The 19965-nt window shown below is 39.0% G+C and overlaps 1 protein-coding gene across 1 annotated transcript in view; it reads right to left on the reverse strand.

Annotated features, from left to right (window-relative positions):
• DPP4 (dipeptidyl peptidase 4) overlaps positions 1–19965 on the reverse strand; it is a 118460-nt gene that overhangs the window by 46590 nt on the left and 51905 nt on the right. Inside the window, exons 7-11 of the mRNA XM_042781074.1 lie at positions 16034–16086; positions 15847–15919; positions 14739–14859; positions 9461–9621; positions 7889–8001 (exon numbers count right to left, since the gene is read on the reverse strand). Coding sequence (XP_042637008.1) covers positions 7889–8001; positions 9461–9621; positions 14739–14859; positions 15847–15919; positions 16034–16086 — 521 coding nt within the window. The remainder of the gene's footprint in view (positions 1–7888; positions 8002–9460; positions 9622–14738; positions 14860–15846; positions 15920–16033; positions 16087–19965) is intronic.

Genomic DNA, 19965 nt, shown 5'->3' on the forward strand with positions numbered 1-19965 from the left:
ATGCCGATGCTGGAAGAAGATTATTTATTAAAAACCTATGAGTAGGTTTTTAAACCTATGAATAAGAAAGAGGACTGGAATGGAGATGAGCCCATATTTGTGGAAATGCTGTGCTTTGCCAGTACATGAATGGGATGTGACCTTCCTCCAGCATAGGCATCATGTAGAAGGGGCAGCATGGAGGCCCAAAGATCTCCAGTCCCCCAACCCATTCAGTACCCTCAGCTATAAATGAGGTAGTGAAGCTGTGAGGCTCAAACGGCCTCTGGTCATTTGAAAATGATGTTTTCTGGAGAATGCCCTCCTTCTGCACCATTATTACCAGTCTTTTGGTATTTATCACAAACTGTTGGGCTGCAGGGTCTGCACATGAAATGCCCTTTCATCTCATGTCTGGGAGCAAAGACACATTTGGCTCATCTAACTTTTCCTGCATTGAGCCTAATGCCAAGGGGTTAAAGAAGAAAATTCAAGGACAAATAAATCTTACCCAAGATAGACTTACAAGGGGAATGGACAAATAAAAAGCATGAGAGGCAATGAAACTTCTTGAAATTAATTTTCTAGACCAGAGATTGTCAGATGTTTTCAATAAAGGGCTATCCAGATAGTAAATATTTTACACAAGACACCCGTCTCCTGTCACAGGTATTCCAGGTCTGCTGTTAATAGTGCAAAAGCAGCCGCAGACAACACATCACCAATGAACAGCCCATGTACCATAATAGACTGAAAGTTGAATTCCATGTCATTTCACAGGTCATGAAATAATATCGTTCCTTTGATTTTGTTTGAACTATTTCCAGCTGAAGGGCAGAGAGTTTAACTAACTTACCTAAGATCGCACAGGAGGACCAGGGGCTCTGGTATGCTCAGCCCTTTCTACACCAATGGTTGCTATTTCTTAAGGTCAAAAACCCTTCGTGAATCTTATGAAAATTAAATTATGCACCTCTCTCTTGGAAAACAAATGCCTCCCATAGGCACATAATTTTCTAGAGTCCATGGACATAGGTCAGGAATCTGTGCTCCAGAAATGTCCTTCTCCTTTTTCAAAGGGCTCTGGTTAGGGGAGTGGAGAAGTGAGGAGGGAGAGAAAATTTTTTAACATGATTAAGTGGTCACCCAGTACTAAGTAGCTTTACCTGCTAAAACTCATTGTCATTGAGTCAATTCGTACTCATAGCAACTCTATAGGATAGAGTAGAACTGCTCCACAGGGTTCCCAAGGCTGTAAATCTTTAAGAAAGCCATTTGCTACATCTTTCTCCTGCAGAGGGGCTGGTGGGTTCAAACTGCTGACCTTTCCGTTAGCCGCTGAGCACTTAAGCACCGTGCCACCAGGGCTCCTTACTTTGTGTACTTCAAGTTCAGATACCTACAATACAAAAATAAATTTTCCCCATTTGAAAACATTGAGTAATGGAATTTGGGACGCCAGCCAGGAAACTCACATGCAGCAGGCATCTTCCCTGCCCACTTCTGGATCAAAAGTTAAAGACTCTGTATCTCTTCACTACCTTGGTCACTCTCCACAGCCCAGGGTGTACTCTGCACCCTGTATGTATCAGATAAGGGCAGGTTACCAATGGAACTGTCAGTAATCTATGAATGTTTTAAAATGTTTATACCCTTCTTCAGCTGCAGTTTCTCTTAAAGATTAAGAATTAATGAGGAGATAAAATGGGGGTGCGTAACCCAGCCCTGAGATGAATTAATGTCAAGCTGAGATGTTAATGACTCATGAAAAAGATATAAGGAAATCAATAGCTTGATTGTACATTTTACTTAGAGGTTTAACTCCCCACTTGAGACAAGAGAAACTCAACAAGCAGAATGATAAATATGTTTTGCACATCATGCCAATTTTATTCTGCAGAAAACAGGAGAGGCAAATATTGAGTAGACTTTTGTTATGTAATAGTTGGGGGAGAGGGAGACAGAGAAGGCAGATAATTGGACCTCCCTCGAGCCTGTCACCGATTATCTCAGGTTAGACATAGTGACTCAACCGGCTCTTCTAACTACTGGAACTGGACTAGATTAAATGTGATTTATTTTTGTACTAAAGCAATGGAGAAATTTCTGGACATAATTATAAGAATTCACACTTATATGGAGCCTTCTATGTGCCAGGAACTGTTCTAAATGCTTTACAAAAAGTTCACAACCACTGTATGTGGCAGGTACTGTTATAGGTCATGTTTTGCAAACTATGAAACTGAAGTGCAGAGAGTTTAAATAACTAGCCCAAAGTCTCACAACTGGTCAGTGGTGGAGCCAGGATTCAATCAAGCAGTTGTTTTCAGATATCATATTCTTGGTCACTATGTTGTACTCCCATAGTGGAACCTCCACCCATCCCTTTGTTAAACATTGTTGGCTAGCTTCATTCTCTTGCTTCATTTAAGCATAAAGTTCTTCACTCAATGAAATTTATTTATTCCTGGAGAGCTGTGTATATATTATGAAGCGAATCATATTTTAATTCACTGTGAGAGACTTGCTTTTGGAGAATCCCTTTGTAAAGTGACTTGCCTGTCTTATCACAATACTTTGGGTATATCAATTCCCCTAATTTGTATAAAGTTGTGTAAATATTTCTTTAGGTATATTAAAGATACTTAAAAGAGGTACACATTTACTAACGGAAAGAATATTAGAGAAAAATATGCTACTAAGAGCAATTGCAGACCCTGGAGTGATTAATTAATTCAGTGAATCACCCAAGGAAGTAGGCGTACTGCCAGTGCTGGCCGTGGGCTCTATGCCACCCTCTGCTCTGATCATCATGCCAACCCTCTGGGTCCCCTGACAGTTAGCTGAGGAGAGGAATGGTTAGGGTGAGATTCAGCATATCTGAAGGATGTAGCCCCCAAGCCTCTAATCTAGCCTCTTTTCTTGCTAAATAGCAGGTGTCACTGATCTTCCAGGGTATTTCAGTCTCATTTATTTATCTTCCATATGACAACCCAGACCTTGATATACCTAATTTCTGGACCAAGGGTCAAGAACCGTCCAGAGGAGACTTAACAAGTCCTTTTATCTATTATGTCCCTCCCAAACAGAGTGAACAAGGGTGGGGCAGATCATGAGCTGGGTGTGAGGGGCCTCTGGAGCCATCCAGCAGATGCTGGGTGGGGTCACCTCAGTAGAACACACCCTCCCCAATCCTTGAGGTTTGGGCCAAAGAATAAGTACATGGCAGACAGAACGTAGAAAAGGAGGATTGATATGTACTGGCTGTATGAGCTCCTATTCCACATACATAAACCCACCTCATCCATCCATCCATCCATCCATTCATCCATTCATTTATTGATTTATTTATTCATTTATGCTACAAATATTTATTGGGCATATCCTATGTCACAGAACTCTGTTAAACAGGGAAGACATTTTTGGAAGAGTGGTCCATACCTTGCAGAACCTGTAGAACTGAATTTTTACTGAATTTAGTCTTCCCATGAGTAATGTAAAATGACTCTAAAACCCATCACTCTAAATAAAACAGGAGATTTATGATTTTACACAATATACTGCTTTTTCTCCAAATACTTTGAATTTTCAAATTGCCATTGTTGTGGTTAGGTGCTGTCGAGTCAGTTTCTACTCATAGCAATGCTATGTTCTACAGAACAAAGCACTGCCTGGTCTTGTGCCATCCTCACAAGCATTTGTCACAGCCACTGTGTCAATCCATCTCCTTGAGGGTCTAAATTGCCATGAGACCTCCAAACTTGTTGTTAGTTACTGTCAAGTTGGACCCAACTCATGGTGACTCCATGCACAGCAGAGGTAAACACTGCCCAGTCCTGTGTCATCCCCATAATTAGGAGCAGATTAGAGCATTGGGATTCATTGGGTTTTCATTGGATGATTTTTGGAAGCAGATTTTCCTAGCCTGGAGCTCTGGTGGCATAGTGCCTAAGGCACTTGACTGCTAACAGAAGGCTGGCAGTTCAAACCCACCAGCCACTCCTCGGAAGGAAGGTTGGGCAATCTACTTCCGTAGTGATACGGCCTCAGAAACCCAAGGAGGGGTCGCTATGGGTCAGATCCGACTCCACAGCCGCGTATTGCGTGCGTTCTTTGCCTAGAAGCCCTGCTGAAACCTGCTGAAATATGTTCAGCATCAGATCAACACACAAGCCTCCACTGGCAGAGAGGTGGTGGCTGTGCATAGGGGCAATTGCTGAGCATCAAACCCTGGTCTCTCGTCTGGAAGGTGAAAATTCTGCCACCAAAATACCATTGCCCCTAACCCCCATTATGAATAATCAATACAAATGTACAGCTTAATAAACATAATCCACTTTAGCACTATATCAAGCAAAGTGGCAAGTAGGCTGGGCCCTGATTCAGGGTTCAGCTTGAGCTCTTGGAAGAGTGGATTGGAGTGCCTTTTTACTTTTTATCAGAAAAGCAATGCTCCAACCCTTTTCTACCCATTCCCAACAACATGATGAATCAGCCTCTTCCTCCTACAGGGTTTCACTTGTTGAAGGCTCTGTGTCAAAGGGACATAGATAAAGGAGATAATGCCAGAGCACAAGCACTGGAGGGAAGAAACATGCTGATCCTGTAAAGCCTCGTATCTCAGCATATAGTGAATTATCAACCAACACAACAGAGGGTGCTGGGATTTCTCTAAAAGGCACAACTTGCCTGGATTAACTTGGCACTGCTGGATCTCTGCAGATGGCCAGAAAATGGTGCATCACAAGGTACTTGAACTTGTCCCCACAGAGGACCTAGGGACTGGTTGTGGCATAGCTGCAATCTTGATGTTAACAGAGACCAGAGTGGTATTTTAAATACTTAATAAAAATTCTCGTGGCATTTCCAAAAGAGATTCTTTGGTAAAATACATCCAACATGGAACATCCACAGTGAGTGAGACCATCCTCACTATGAGTGCAGAGTTATTCAGATAGGGTAAAAAAAACAGGCCCTTAGATTTGCTTAAGTTTCCTGAGCTCAGCACTTCACAAGGGATTTTGGAAAGTGGTTTTTAAGTTGGAAAGACTTTGTTCCTTAATCTCTAAAATGGCTGTGAAAATGACCTATAGGATGCTTGTGGGAATAAATGAGACAATACAAGCACAAGAGAAGGCACAGTCCCAGCCCATAGTCACTGCTCAGTAAATGTAACTCCATTACTCAAAGATTCTGGCCTCGCAGGCTTCAGGCCTCTGTCTTAGTTCCTGCTACCACACTAACTTGCCTTGTGACCTTAAGTCATATTCCAGTCTTGGAGTCATTGATGTGAATATTTTATGTGCTCCACCTATTGTAAGTGCTAAAATGGCAAAGGTCCAACCCTAGGGATGTTTGTGAATGTAAACAGTGGGTGCTCAACCAATGTTAATTGAAGAGATGTTTGGAAGTGACCAAAGAGCAGATTTTAGAACTTTTGGGTAAATTTTTATACTCTTGGATAGACATAAGTAAAAACCCTTTAATTTACTGATACTGACTTTGCCAGATAGAATACATAAATATAGATATTGCAGACCAAGTCAAAACACTGATAACCACAGAGCAAAGCCTACAGCATACCTGAGACAGGTAATGCAACACTGGGGAAAGAGGAAGCTCTCATAGTGCCGTGATATTCCCTACAGGAATCTGTTGGCGCTAGCTGTACTCACAAAAAGGTAGGTCATGGTACAATGCTTAATAGCTCTTTCTTTCCAGTGAGAAATACAGATTTTAATAAAGACTCCTACTTGGTAATTTTCTTAACCTGTAAGTTTCATTTTCTTCTCTGTAAAACAGGTGTATAATTACAGTAGTTATAAAGGGATGGTTATTTTTAAAATTAATAAGATAAAGTATGTGATAATGCCCTATACCTTGTACATAGTGAGTGCTCAATATGTGTTTTTTAAAAAAACAAACCCACCAGTTGCTGTCAGGCTAATTTTAACTCAGGGAGACTCCACGTTTATCAGGGTAAAGCTACATTCCATAGGGCTTTCAATGGCTAATAATTGGGGAGTAGATTGCCAGGCACCTCTGGGTGGACTTAAGTCTCCAACCTTTTGGGTAACAGGTGAGCCCATTAAACATGAGCACCACCCAGGGACTCCCAAAATGTGCTAGTTGTCATTTCACTACAATAAATTAATAAAGAGCTACTACTTAAGGGCCATAAATTGCACCTAATAGTGTGGTTAATAGCTCTGGTGGCATAATGCCTAAGGCATTTGACTGCTAACCAGAAGGCTGACAGTTCAAATCCACCAGCCACTCCTCAGAAGGAAGATTGGGCAATCTACTTCTGTAGTGATACTCCTTCAGAAGCCTAAGGAGGGGTCGCTATAAGTAACAATCAACTCGACAGCAGTGAGTTTGGTTTGAGTTTTAATATTGTGGTTATTTTCACAGGAAAATTAGCTAGGAACTGGAGGTGCTTGATGGAAGAATTTCAAACCACCAAAGATTATTTAAGCAAGTGACATCTTGAGGCACACCAGTCTCACATTACATTCCCTAAATTTAATCGTTTCCCTGGATTTCTCTAAGTCTTAACGTGGCTCACTGCCATGGTCTGTTCTAGTCACCGGGGCCTCCTGGCTGTCCCTCTGATGAACCAATCATGTCCCCCTGCAGTCTTTGTATTTGCTCTTCCACTGTGCCTCAGCTCTCTGTACAGTTAGGTCCCTGCTTGTCCTCATATCTCTGCTCATAAGTCATCTTACCAGGGAGGCTTTCCCTGACCTCCTCTAACATCTCTATTCTCCTTTATCTTGCCATCATAGACTGAATTGTATCCTGCCAAAATATGTGTAACTTGGCTGGGCCATGATTCTCAGTGTTGTGGTATTTATGTAATGATGCAATCTTCCCCATGGTGTGATCTGATGTGATCAGCCAATCAATTGTAAAGGGATTGAGGTGGGATGCCACACCCTTACTCAGGCCACAGCCCTGATCCAGATATAAGGGGAATTTCCCTGGGATGTGACCTGTATCATCTTTTATCTTACAAGAGATGAAAGACTAGAAAAGCTAGTAGAGATGGAAGAAGCAGATTACCACCAAAAAAAGAACAGCCAGGAGTGAAGCATGACCCTGCACTGAGAACCTCCTAACACCAAAAAAAAAAAAAAAAAAAAAAAACCCAATTAATCACATCAGACTAATAGTGAATCTGACTCATAGTGACCCCTTCTTTGGTTTCCCCTTCTTTGGTTTCCAAGGCAATATCATTGTGGAAATAGATTGTCCAACCTTCCTTCTAAGGAGTGGCCAGTGGGTTTGAAACACCAGCCTTCTGGTTAGCAGTCAAATACCTTACACTAGGCCACCGGAACTCCTGAGAACCTCCTAGACATAGGGGAAGACTGATGCCAAGCACCCGTAGCTCTCCAAGCATTGCAGGGCCCACAGATGTTGCGCAGACAAGGACTTTCCCTCAGAACTTACAGCCTTCCCCTAGAACTGGTGCCCTGAATTTGGATTTCTAGTTTCCTAAACTGTGAAAGAACAAATTTCTGATTGTGAAAGCCATCCATTTGTGGTATTTCTGTTATAGCAGCATTAATACCTAAGATACCTGCTTTAGTTTTCTTCACAGTTGTCACCATCTGACGTTTGTATTTTATTTGTTTACATGGTTACTGCTTGCCTCCCCCTAATGGAGCATAGGTTCTATGAGACCAGGGACTCGTCCACTTTGTTCATTGAGAATTCTCATCAGTAGAGCAGTGCCTGACTTAAAGTAGGTGCTCAACAAAGAGTTGCTGAATGAAAGATTGAATGACTGCCAGCAGAGGTGACAGCATGGGAGGCTGCGATGGATTCTGCTACTCACTTTTAGAATATTCTCCCTGGGAATTGGAAACTATTTGCAAACCAAGCATTCAGTCAAGAGTCTTACCCTATTAATACAGAAGCAGGAGCTGTGATTTGTGCTGAAGTTGCATTGGTGGTTGAGTTGAGGGTGTCTGTATTTACAATGAAGAACTTTACAGTTGGATTCACAGCTCCTGCCTAGGAAAAAGTAACCATGAGATTAGTATTCGTGAAAAAGCAACATTGCTACACAAATTTAAACCACACAATAATATCTGCATTATGGTCATAAATTTTAGCAACAGACACATTCAAACAATTTAAGCTACACAAAATGAATATAAGAGTTGGGAAATCTTTTCACATTTAGACAGAATAATGTGTATTATTTAAAGTCCCAAAGCCTTCCTCTTTAAATAATGAATGTTCAAAATTTTGTGTTTCATGTAAGAGAGGATAAACTTCTTGAATTAAATTCTATTGTTTTTAAATATAGCTTGACTCCACAAGACAAGAAGTCTTTCATGACTGGTCACTATGAAGAATACCTTTGGTTTGATCAAAGGTACATTCACCAGGAAAATTAGTATATTTGAGCCAAGGGCCAATAATCTTAATTATGAAGATATACTTTTTACTCCCAAATTCAGTGTCACCGTGTTGGAGCCTTACAATCAATGTTTATACAATATACCATTTAAAAGGGTTTTATAGATTTTTTTTTTCACAATAAATCTTTGATTGACAGATTAGTTTTAAATAATATGGTATTTTTAGTGAGAACATTTTATGTTGGTTTTTTGTTTTTGCCAGTTTCACTCATCAAAAAAATAACATTTCAGTGACAAACACATCTCCATATTTAGTCTCTGATTTCTTTTAACTTACAATGTCTTCCTAAAATGGCAACGATTCATAAAGCAAATTGAGTGAGTTGATAAAAATAAAAATTCTTTTTCCCAAATTGCTTACAGCAAAAACACTTAACTATTTGATTTTCCGGCAGATCACAGACCATACTGTAGCCATAATTATTATGGTCCTAGTGAAGAATCTCTGGTTCCCTCCTAAGTCCCCCTTTCCTGGCTTATACAGCTTAACAAAGCTCTTCAATTTTAATAAACATGCACCCTAGAGGGGGGAAACAGCCTATCACTGTTTGAGGCATATCACTATTGTTCCTAATGTAGGACCTGCAAACTTTACATTAGTGGCAAATCTATAATTGAAACACTAGAACTAGTCAGGTAACTGGCTAATTAGCAATGCAATCTGATATACAACCACGCTTTTCAACTTGGTCTAGGGCACATTCCACCGCCTGCAAATGAGATGAGCTTCTGATTCAATGACAGCCTATCTTTTCCTCCATTCAAACATATTCATTCCCCCCTACCTCTTTCAAAAGCATTTCTCCCATCTTTTTCTGCTTGTCATTCCTCAAAGTTTTTGGAGAAATTACAAAACCTTAAATCACACTCTTTCCTAGGATAATAAAAATACTTTAAAATTGCCAGATGCTGTTGACTTCAGCAAGAGTAATCACAGCAAGCTGTTGAAGAGAGACTGACAATATTTTCATTAGCAGGAAGGGTTTAAATGAAACCATTCTCCTCCCATCAAATCACTGAACCACTATGCCGATAGGAGCACAGACCTTCGGGTATGGAATCCGCACCGTCTTTGGGTACTGCAGTGACTCATCGGAGTAGAAGGAGTATTCAATAAGTGGGACTTCTGTGTCGTTAAATTGGGCATATGCTAAAAAAGTGCTGTTTGGAGACCACCACAGAGCAGAGTAGGCACTGAAGACTTCCTCTGAAAAAAGACATAAATTGTTCTGTTGCAAGAAGTAGCTGATAAATTGGCTTTGGCATTCAAAATATTGTTCTCATTAGCTTTAGTAATTACAGTAGAGTTCAACTAATGAACCACTTTGCATTTGCTGGGCTTCCAAATTCAGAGTAATACAAATGAATAAAAATAAAATCTTCACGATTATATCTGGATTGTAAAAATAAGTAACCCGTTGAACCATTTTAGAATATTTTAGCACACAATATTTAATATATGCTCTACATTTTTTTCTTTATTTTATAATCCTCTAAATTTATGCCTCAAAACATACTAAAAGTAAATTTCACACAGGAGGCTGATTCTCCTTTCTAATTTTCAAACAGTCAACATGCCAGCACACTCTCCCTGACTGGGCTCAGTTTGTACTGAACCCGCAGGGTACTGGTGGGTGGTGTGTAGCTCCAGGCTATCAAACCAATATGGTGCCCAGAGTTTACTACTCTTGGCACAAACAAGGTGTGGGAAGGATGGATTTAGTACAGCAAAGAGCTCCACAAGACCCCTACTGAGAAACATCTCCTTTGCCCAGCCCAGAAACTGAAAATTCTCTTGGATTAACACCCTTCTATGGTGTGTAGTGAGCTCTGGTGGTGTAGTGCGTAAGACATTCTGCAGCTAACCAGAAGGTCAGTGGTTCAAACCCACCAGCTGCTCTGCAGGAGGAAAATGAGGCAGTCTACTTCTGTGAAGATTTACAGCCTTGGAAACCCAATGAGGGCTTGCTATGAGTCAATAATTGATACAATGGCAGTGGGTTTGGGTGTTTGGTTTCTGGTAATTATGCTGATGGGTAAGAGAAGCAGGTCAAAGAGAGAAGCAAATGAAAGAAAAAGTCTTACTTTCTGGTACATTCTCAGTCCCTGGCAAATGCAACTCTTTCCTATGTTTATTACCAGCTCTATTCAAAGAACAGGGGTCTCTGGGTGGTGCAAATAGTTAACACAATTGGCTTGCTAAGTGAAAGGCTGGTGGTTCAAGTCCACTCAAAGGTGCTTTGAAAGAAGGGCCTGGCAATCTACTTCTGAAAAATCAGCCAGTGAAAACCCTATGGGGTGAGGTTCTACTCTGACACTCAGGGTCGCCATGAGTGAAAATAGACTTGATAGCAATTGGTTGCTGTTTATACAAGGGATAGCCAATCTCTGGCTCCTAAAATGCCAAAACCTCTTTTACTATCTGGGAATAAAGGATTCAAGTAGACTAGGTAAAGACTTTTACTTCTTTATGCAGATTTAATCCACAAGTCTTATGTATTGATTTGAATGTAAACATAAAAATAAAAACAGAGAAACTAGGACCTCAGGGTTAGGAAATCTTCTGTTCCAATTGCTTTTTTGTTGTTGATTCAGCCCTCTCTACAAGTTTTATTTAAACGATCATTTTCAATAATATCACAATAAAAAAATAGCAATAATGATTGCTAACATTGATGAACAGCTGACGTTTAATGAATGCTAACTATGCACCGGGCATTGACAAGCAACTGGCTTTTATCTCTCAATTGCTCCCCACGATATCCCATTATACAATGGCAAAATGAGGCAGGCCTAAAGAGGACAAGTATTTTGCCTAGGGTCACATGGCTAATAAACACAGAGCCACCAAATTCCATGCTTTCCATCTCCATGCTATACTGCCCCTTCTTAACTCTATTTAAGTTTAAATATTTAAGCTGGGAAGGCAGACTACTCTCCCTTTCAATACTTCAAACACATATCATTGAGTTACTTTAAGGTGGCAGCTTGGAATAAAAAAAAAAACATTCTTATTTATTCCTCATGAAGATCCCTGGGTAAATCTACTCATAGCCCATTTTACAGAGAAAGAAACCAAGGAGTGGAGAGATGGAGTGAATTGCCTGAGACAAGAACTAGAACCAAGACTTTGTGATACCAATTGAGTTCCACTAAGAACTTCATATACTCACTTGATGTCTCATTCCCTGTAGCTTCTACTCACTGACACTAGCCTGTGATAAAGATGCAATTATATAAAATGAATCAATTACAGCAAAATTTTGGATTTTTATATTACTTTCAAATGTAGGTAGCAGATAGTGTTCTATGTTTTTAACTACATGATTGTTTGGAATATAGAACATATTTTTCCCCATTGGCAAAGTAATTAAACCATATTATAAAACTACTTCTGGTAAAATTCAAAGTCTTAGGAATGAAGGAATCATTTACACTTGCCTTTTATCTATAAAAAAATATAAAGAGGGAAGAATGACAAAGAAAGGAGAAGATTTCTAGTCCCTTCCTGATATAAAACTGGCTAGGAGCTCTAGTAGCATAGTGGCTAAAGCACTTGACTGCTAACCAGAAGGCTGGCGGTTCAAACCCACTAGCCACTCCTCGGAAGGACTGGGCAATCCTACTTCTGTAGTGATACTGCCTCGGAAACCCAAGGAGGGGTCGCTATGAGTCGGGGCCGACTCGAGGGCACATAACAACAACAACAACAACATAGGCATCTCTGGCATCTTTCCCCTCTCTATGCATGCTACCTCTTGTCCTGACTCTCAGATCTTCCTAATGCACTCTCTGGACCTAGTACTCTGTCCTAAACAGGACACTCAACATACTTAATGACTATCATTTGTTGGCATCTTTATCTCCTTCTCTAGAATGAATTTCCTGAGGGCAGCAACTGGGCAGCATATGTTCCTGTATCTTCCGCACCTCATAGGTGGTTGGCATTCAGTGGTGAAACGCTTTGAATTGCCACAAGCCCCCACTGTCAACACTAATACTTTAAAGGGAAGAAGTGCCCCATGTTATAAAATTATTTGTGTGTCTATCCATTCTCATCTTTCTGCTCACCAAAAGTTCTCATTTACAGCTCTGGGTTAGGTCACTACACTCATACTAAAACCAAACCAAACTCACTGCCTTTGAGTAGGTTCTGACTCATAGCAACCCCTCCTTGGGTTTCCAAGGCGGTAGTGCCTAAGGCACTCGACTGCTAACCAGAAGGCTGACGGTTCAAACTCACCAGCCACTCCTTGGAAGGAAGATGGGGCAATCTACTTCCGTAGTGATACTGCCTCGGAAACCCAAGGAGGGGTCGCTATGAGTCGGGTCTGACTCGAGGGCACATAACGACAATGACGATATCTATGGAAGTAGATTGCCCAGTCTTCCTTCTGAGGAGTGGCTGGCTGGTGGGTTTTAACTGCCAGCCTTCCAGTTAGCAGTTAAGTACCTTAGACACTACATCATATTCATACTAAATATGAATAAATTAATTTAAAAATTAATTGCATTACTTCGTATGAATGTAATGTAATTAATTTTATACCAGCATAAAAAGTATTATTTTTATAAAGAATATACTTACTATCTAAAATAAATCAAAGTGAAAACATGGAGAAAAATATTTGGGACATAGGATGGGGTAAGGGCACAAGTGCCAGCAGGTCAGCTGTCTTGTGAGTCTCCCTCCAGAGGCAGGCACATGGCCTCATAGTCCTCATAGTCTTGTTTCTTCTATAACTCATAAACTTACAGATTCTCAACTTGTACCCTCATTCATTTCCAATAAGTCTCATGGCCACAGCAAAGAGGGTGGCTTTAACAGGAGAACAGAAACATGGAGGAACCAAGAACACCAAACCCACTATCGAGTTGATTCCTACTCATAGTGTCATAGTGACTGACCCCCATTGGGTGTCTGAGGCTGTGAATCTTTATGCAAGCAGACAGCCTCATCTTTCTCCCATGGAGCTGCTGGTGGGTTTGAACTGACTACCTTTTGGTTAGCAGCTGAATGCTTTAGCTATTATACTACCAGAGCTCCTTATGGAGAAACAAGTGTGTTCTTTTCTAAGTATGGATCATTTGTAAATGCACAAAACCAATGATGGGACTTTTCCGTAGGGACTGAGTTCCATTTTTAGAGCAAGGCTCACACTGGAGCTGTGAAGCCATTCTTCTGTATGTGAATGGATTAGTCACAAAATGGGCAAAATGAGATCCTTAAAGCTATTATCTGTAGTAGAAAGGAAGTTAATGTTAGCTGTGTTCTTATCTTGGAGAGAGAGGGCCACAGGTTTTGGAAAAGGCATTACTCAGTTCAAGTTGATGATTCTGGATACTGTGTTGTTGTCCACCTGTTGTTAAAGATTTTCTTTTTTTTTTTTTTAAATCTCTAAGAAACTAGTATCATCGTAAATTTCAATTAAATACTTATTTCTAGGACATGGGATTTTATTTACTTTTTAACTTGTTTCATTTCCCCCTTATAATGGAACTTGAATTTCAGTAAGAACCAAAATTAAATCATGAAGAAAGATTATTGTTTGGACAATGAAGAAGAGATAATAGGATGAAACAAGGATGAGTCCTTTTAGTAAGTATGAGGCAACCCTGTGAATGATTTAAAATAGACTCATACCGCCTTTTACCTTGGTAACTGTAAATATTAAAAATGTTTTTCTGATATCTTCTGAAAATTTCTAAACTGTTTTCTAATATTTTCTAAAAATGTTTACCCTAAAACACAGAACATCCTTTTTCAAAAATTTTAATTTGTTTTTTTATTCATTTTTTTCTAGTCCTTTCTAGTTATTTTCTTCTGTTTTAAAAACAGGAAATAATTATTTGTCCAAGTTCAAATGATCTTAACTCCTCTGTAAAAGAGGTATGTTTTTTCCTCTTTCCGCTCCCACCTCCCGAGAATATTCTGTCATCTTTTGGAATGTTGTGGGAGTACTTAGTTTTCTTCAGTGATTTCTGGGCTAGGCAGGTCTGGTTAGAAAAACACCTGATGTTAATCTCCATGCTTTTATGCTTCACTAAAGCAGAAAAGTTACCTACATTGAAAGGCTTTTTGTTACAGTCAACCAAAGACAAAGGAGTATTGTGAAACAATGAGGACATAGGCACCACTAACCACTGCTAAGAACCCCCTGGTGTAGGAGATACCTGCTGTCATGAGCTCTAAAAGAGATTTGATGGCTGTTCTTTAACAAAACTTGTTTTCAATGCCATTGAATGTCCCATTTTAAAACAAAATTTGAACTGTTTTAAAAAGCTTCCAGATTTGCTCATTTGACAAAGTTTTAAAATCTCTACCTTCATAAACCCAGTCAGTTATTCCATTATATATCACATCTTCTTTTCCAGTCCATGTGATCCTCTGACTTGGTAAATTTGGTTTAATTTTAACATAAACATCATAGTTCCAAACGTATGCCTAGAAAGATAGAAAAAAGGTTGATATTAATAATAATATGCAATGTAGTATTTTATCCTGAAGTTTTAAAAACATTTATCAATAAATTCATCCTAAAAAAATATTGGCATGCAAGTAAAATTATTACTGTAGGTTAGTTATTCAATTTGACCACATTGAAGACTAGTCACTCCCTCCCTCATGTTCTCAAATCACAATTTTACATGTTATAACTCAAAAATAATCCTAAAGCTAATCCATTCTTAGTATGTTAAAAGAAGAAGCTTGAAACTACCAATATTTGGATGCTGAAGTGTGTGAAAAGACCTAGAAGACTGACCACTTCCATAGGATGCTGTTGTTGTTGGTTACTGCCGAGTGGAGTCTGACTCACGGCCATCCATGTGTGCAAAGTGGAAATGCTCCATAGGGTTTTCAAGGCTCTGTGAACTTTCAGAAGCAGATTGCCAAGCCTGTCTTGCCATTGTGTTTGAGCCACCACCCTTTCAGCTGGTAGTTAAACATTATAACTGTGCCACTGTCAACTGTGTATTTCTTTCTAGGTGAGGGTGAGTAGAGAGAGTACTGTTGCATGCTGGGAGGGAATTCAACTGCAGATAAACATTCCATCTTCCTGTTAGATTCTTTTGGGCTTCTGATATTTTCCTAGCACTGGAGAGCAGAAAGATATACAATGACAGAGAAGATCACAGAACTAGGGGAAAGCAGGGGTGACTCTTAAAAATACCCAAGTACAGGATAATTAGGATTTAAGAGTTTGACAAACATTTTCCTAGTGATTAAACAATCCCCAAGTAGTAAATCAGAAACTTTTAAAAGTTGTGTTTGCTGTGTTTGGCTGATAAGATGTTATCTTGCGCAATTAACACTGTATTTTATAGTTAAGTATTGTCTTCCTAAAATGACAGTTTGATATCAGGGTTAGTAGCTTCCACGTATGAAAGATTTGAGCCAATATTTTTCTGACAATAGGAAACACTCACTAACCAATTTATGGCCCTCTGGTGACCATGTGATCCACTGTGTGTTGTTTGGAATTCTCTCAACTGTAATCAGCTGCCTGGAAAAAAGATAAAAGGAAAGACGCATTACCAAAAGAATATATCACAGCAGGTTTTTCTTTTTTTTTGCTAGATAAGAAAAGCCTAATACGTTTTATGGGGACATCACTGACCTTTTATTTAAATCATAAATTTCATATGAAGCTGTGTAGGAATGTCTCCATTGCTATAAAAGAAAATAGACATTTTAGGCTTCTATGATTCTTGAGAGTTTGTTGGTAAACAGCTGGCCACTTGCTATAAAATTCAAAATGAGATAAGGTGATATTTCCCAGTAAAATTCTCAAATTTTATCACATCTCACAATTCCCTATTTAAAAAAAAACAAACCAAACTCATTGCCATCTAGTCGATTCTGACCCATGGAGACTCCCTTTGGGTTTCTGAGGCAGTAAATCTTTACAGAAGTAGATTGCCCAGTCTTCCTTTCTTGGAGTGGCTGGTGGGTTTGAACCTCCAACCTTCTGGTTAGCAGTCAAATACCTTAGGCATGTAGAAAGTATCTTAAAATACCAAACTAAATTCACTGCCATTGAATTGATTCTGACTTATAGTGACCCCCATTGTGTTTCCAAGACTGTAAAGCTTTACAGAAGCAGACTACCTCATCTTTCTTCCAAAGGCTGGTCAGTTCAAACCACCAGCCTTTAGGTTAGCAGCCAAATGCCTTAACCACTACACTACCAGAGCTTCTTAGAAGGTATCTTAGAGACTATATAATACCAAAGTTGTCTGGACTTTATCTATACCATAGTTGTGGCATCACTTCATCCAAGAAGAATTTGCAGAATCTCCAGTGAACAGAAACACCAATTTCTATGTAGATAATATTCTAAGCATGGCATGTTAAAGACACCTGTTTAGGAAAATCCAAATTTTCACTTTCTATCCATCTTACTGACAAAATATTTCTACATCACCACCAACCATCTATTATTCTACTGTTGTTGGTGATGCAGAAAATGATTATCTTAGTATATTGCTGATGAAACTATAAAATGTTACAGCATTTTAGAATTAAAATCCATATACAATCAATATTTTGAACAACGATTACGAAAGCTACAAGAGAAGAAAACTAAATATAAAGAAAATAAATAACAAATATTAGAGCAGCAACCAAATAGAAAACATACAAACCAGAAAAATCAACAAAGCCAAAAGTGTTCATTGAAAGAACTAATAAAATTGTTAATAAGCAAGAATAAATGGGGAAAAAAAGCAAAAATGACTAATATCAAAAAGGACTATTACATTACAACAGACTCCACACACATTAAAAATTATGAGGATATTATAAATATTTTTGTTAATAAATTATTAAAAAAAGAAAGAAAAGAAAGGCAAACTCTTTGAAAAACAAGTTATAAAGACTGAGATATAATTAATGGAAGGAAATATCATGTCCACTGGTCAGAAATCAAAATATTATAAAGATGTCCCATGTCCCTAAATTGATGTATAGATCTGATGCAATTCCAACCAAAATATCCATTTCCAATTTACACAGAAATGCAACAGTCAAATAGCAAGAAGAATAAACTGTAGGATTTATATGACCACTTCCTGAAGAACTATTTACCTAGGGGGATTAAGACAATATAGTTTTGTACAAGGTAGCCAATTAAAACATAAAAAAACCTACTGCCATTGAGCAGTTTCCAACTCATAGTGACCCCCATTGGTCTAGTGAAATAGCACAGAGTGTCCAGAATTACATTTATATATGGGGTCACTTAATTTATGCACAGATGCCACTTCCATATAATGGATAAAGAATCATTTTTTTAATTAAATGGTGCTTGGTCAGTTAGATCTGATAACTACTAACTACAATGCATAAAAAAAAAAAATCACTTTCCAATTAATCAGAAACCTAAATATGAAAGACAAAACAGTAACATTTCTTGAAGATAACACATGAGAAATATCTTCACAATCTTGGAGTGAGGAGGATTTCATAAACTATACACAAAAGCACTAACCATGTAGGAAAAAGAATTAATTGGATATCATTAAACTTAAGGACTTATGTTTATCAAATGCACCATTAAAAGAGTAAAAAAGCAACACAGAAAGAGAAGATATCAGCAATACATAAAATTAATGGAGATATATCTTTAAATATCCAAAATATTTCAAGAATCCTTATAAATGAGTAAGAAAAAGAAAATCCCTCAATAAAAAGTTTTAAAATATAAAAGTTTTAAAAATATAATTGAAAAGTTTTGAAAAAGAAAATCCAATAGAAAAATGGGTAAAACTTTGACCTGGTATTTCCTGACTTGAAACTGACTTGATGGTAACAAATAACAATAACTTCACTAAAGAAAATTCCAAATGACCAATAAGCATATGGCAAAATGCTTTATTTTATATCATTGGGGAAAAGTAAATTTAAATGAAAATATGATTCCAAAAAGCTAAAAAAACAAACTCACTGCCATTGAGTTGATTCTGACTCATAGCACCCCCCATTATGTTTCTAAGGCAGTAAATCCTTATGGAAGTAGATTGTCCCATCTTCCTTCCACAGAACGGCTGGTGGGTTTGAACCACCAACCTTCTGGTTAGCAGTCAAATGCCTTCGGCACTGTGGCCCCAGAGTTCTTTTACTTAGCCAATAAACCAAACCCACACCAAGTCAACTTTCAGCGAGTTGATTCCAACTCATAGCAACCCACTAGGGCACAATAGAACTGCCCACATAGGGTTTGCAAGGCTATAAACCTTTACAGAAGCAATCTGCCTCATCTTCTTCCCATAGAGTGGCTGCAGATTTGAACTACTGACTTTTTGGTTAGCAGCCCAATGCTTTAACCACTGAGCCACCAGAGCTTGTTACTTAGCCAATAGATGGCTATAATTAAAACAAATTAACTAATTAACAATATTGAATATTGGCAAATAGAGCAAATGAATTATCATATACTATCGATGAACGCAGGAGCTCTGGTAGCATTGTGCCTAAGGCACTTGACTGCTAACCAGAAGGCTGGCGGTTCAAACCCACCAGTCACTCCTCGGAAGGAAGGTTGGGCAATCCTACTTCTGTAGTGATGCTGCCTCGGAAACCCAAGGAGGGGTCGCTATGAGTCAGGGCTGACTCGACGGCACATAACAACAACAACAAATTGATGAACGTGTAACTTAATGTGACCACTATGAAAAACTCAGTGTGTATTAAAGCTAAACACATGTGTAAAGCTGAACATACACCTACCCTGTTGTTAGCTGCCCTTGAGTCCATTCTGACTCAAGGTTTTCCTGGCTGTAATCTTTACAGAGGAGCCCTGGTGGCACTGTGGTTAAGCACTTGGTGATAACTGAAAGGATGATTATTCACATCCACCAAATGCTTCATGGGAGAAAGATGTGGCAATCTGTTTCTCTAAAGATCACAGCCTTGGAAACCATATGGAGCAGTTCTATCCTGTCTTACAGGGTCTCTATGACTTGGAATTGACTTTTTCTGTTGTTTTTTTAAATCTTTACAGAAGTAGATAACCAGGTATTTATCCTGTGGGGTCTCTGAGTGGGTTCAAACCATGAATCTTTCAGATAGCAGCTGGGTGCTTAATTATTATGCCACCAAGGCTCCAACACACATCCTGTGACCCAACAATCCCACTACTAGGTATACAGCCAACAGAAATGTGTATATACATGCACCAAAAGATTGATTTAAGAATGCTTATAGCAAAACAACGAGATACCGTCTTGCTCCAGCACTAGTAGCAAAGTTCAACAAGACAGAAAATAACAAATGCTGGCGAGGATGTGGAGAGATTGGGATTGTCATACACTGCTGGTGGGACTGTAAAATGGTACAACCACTGTGGAAAGCAGTAGGCAATTCCTTACAAAGTTGGAATTAGAAATACCATTTGACCCAGCAATCCCATTACTAGGTATATATCCTAAAGAAGTGAGAGCCAGGACAAGAGCAGACCCATGTTCATCGCAGCACTATTTACAATAGCCAAGAGATGGAAACAACCTAGGTGTCCATCAACTGAGGAATGGATAACCAAACTATGGTACA

This window comes from Orycteropus afer, unplaced genomic scaffold, assembly GCF_000298275.1.
Source record: "Orycteropus afer afer isolate SDZICR_OR568_19922 unplaced genomic scaffold, OryAfe1.0 scaffold00084, whole genome shotgun sequence".
In the NCBI taxonomy this organism is placed as follows: domain Eukaryota; kingdom Metazoa; phylum Chordata; class Mammalia; order Tubulidentata; family Orycteropodidae; genus Orycteropus; species Orycteropus afer.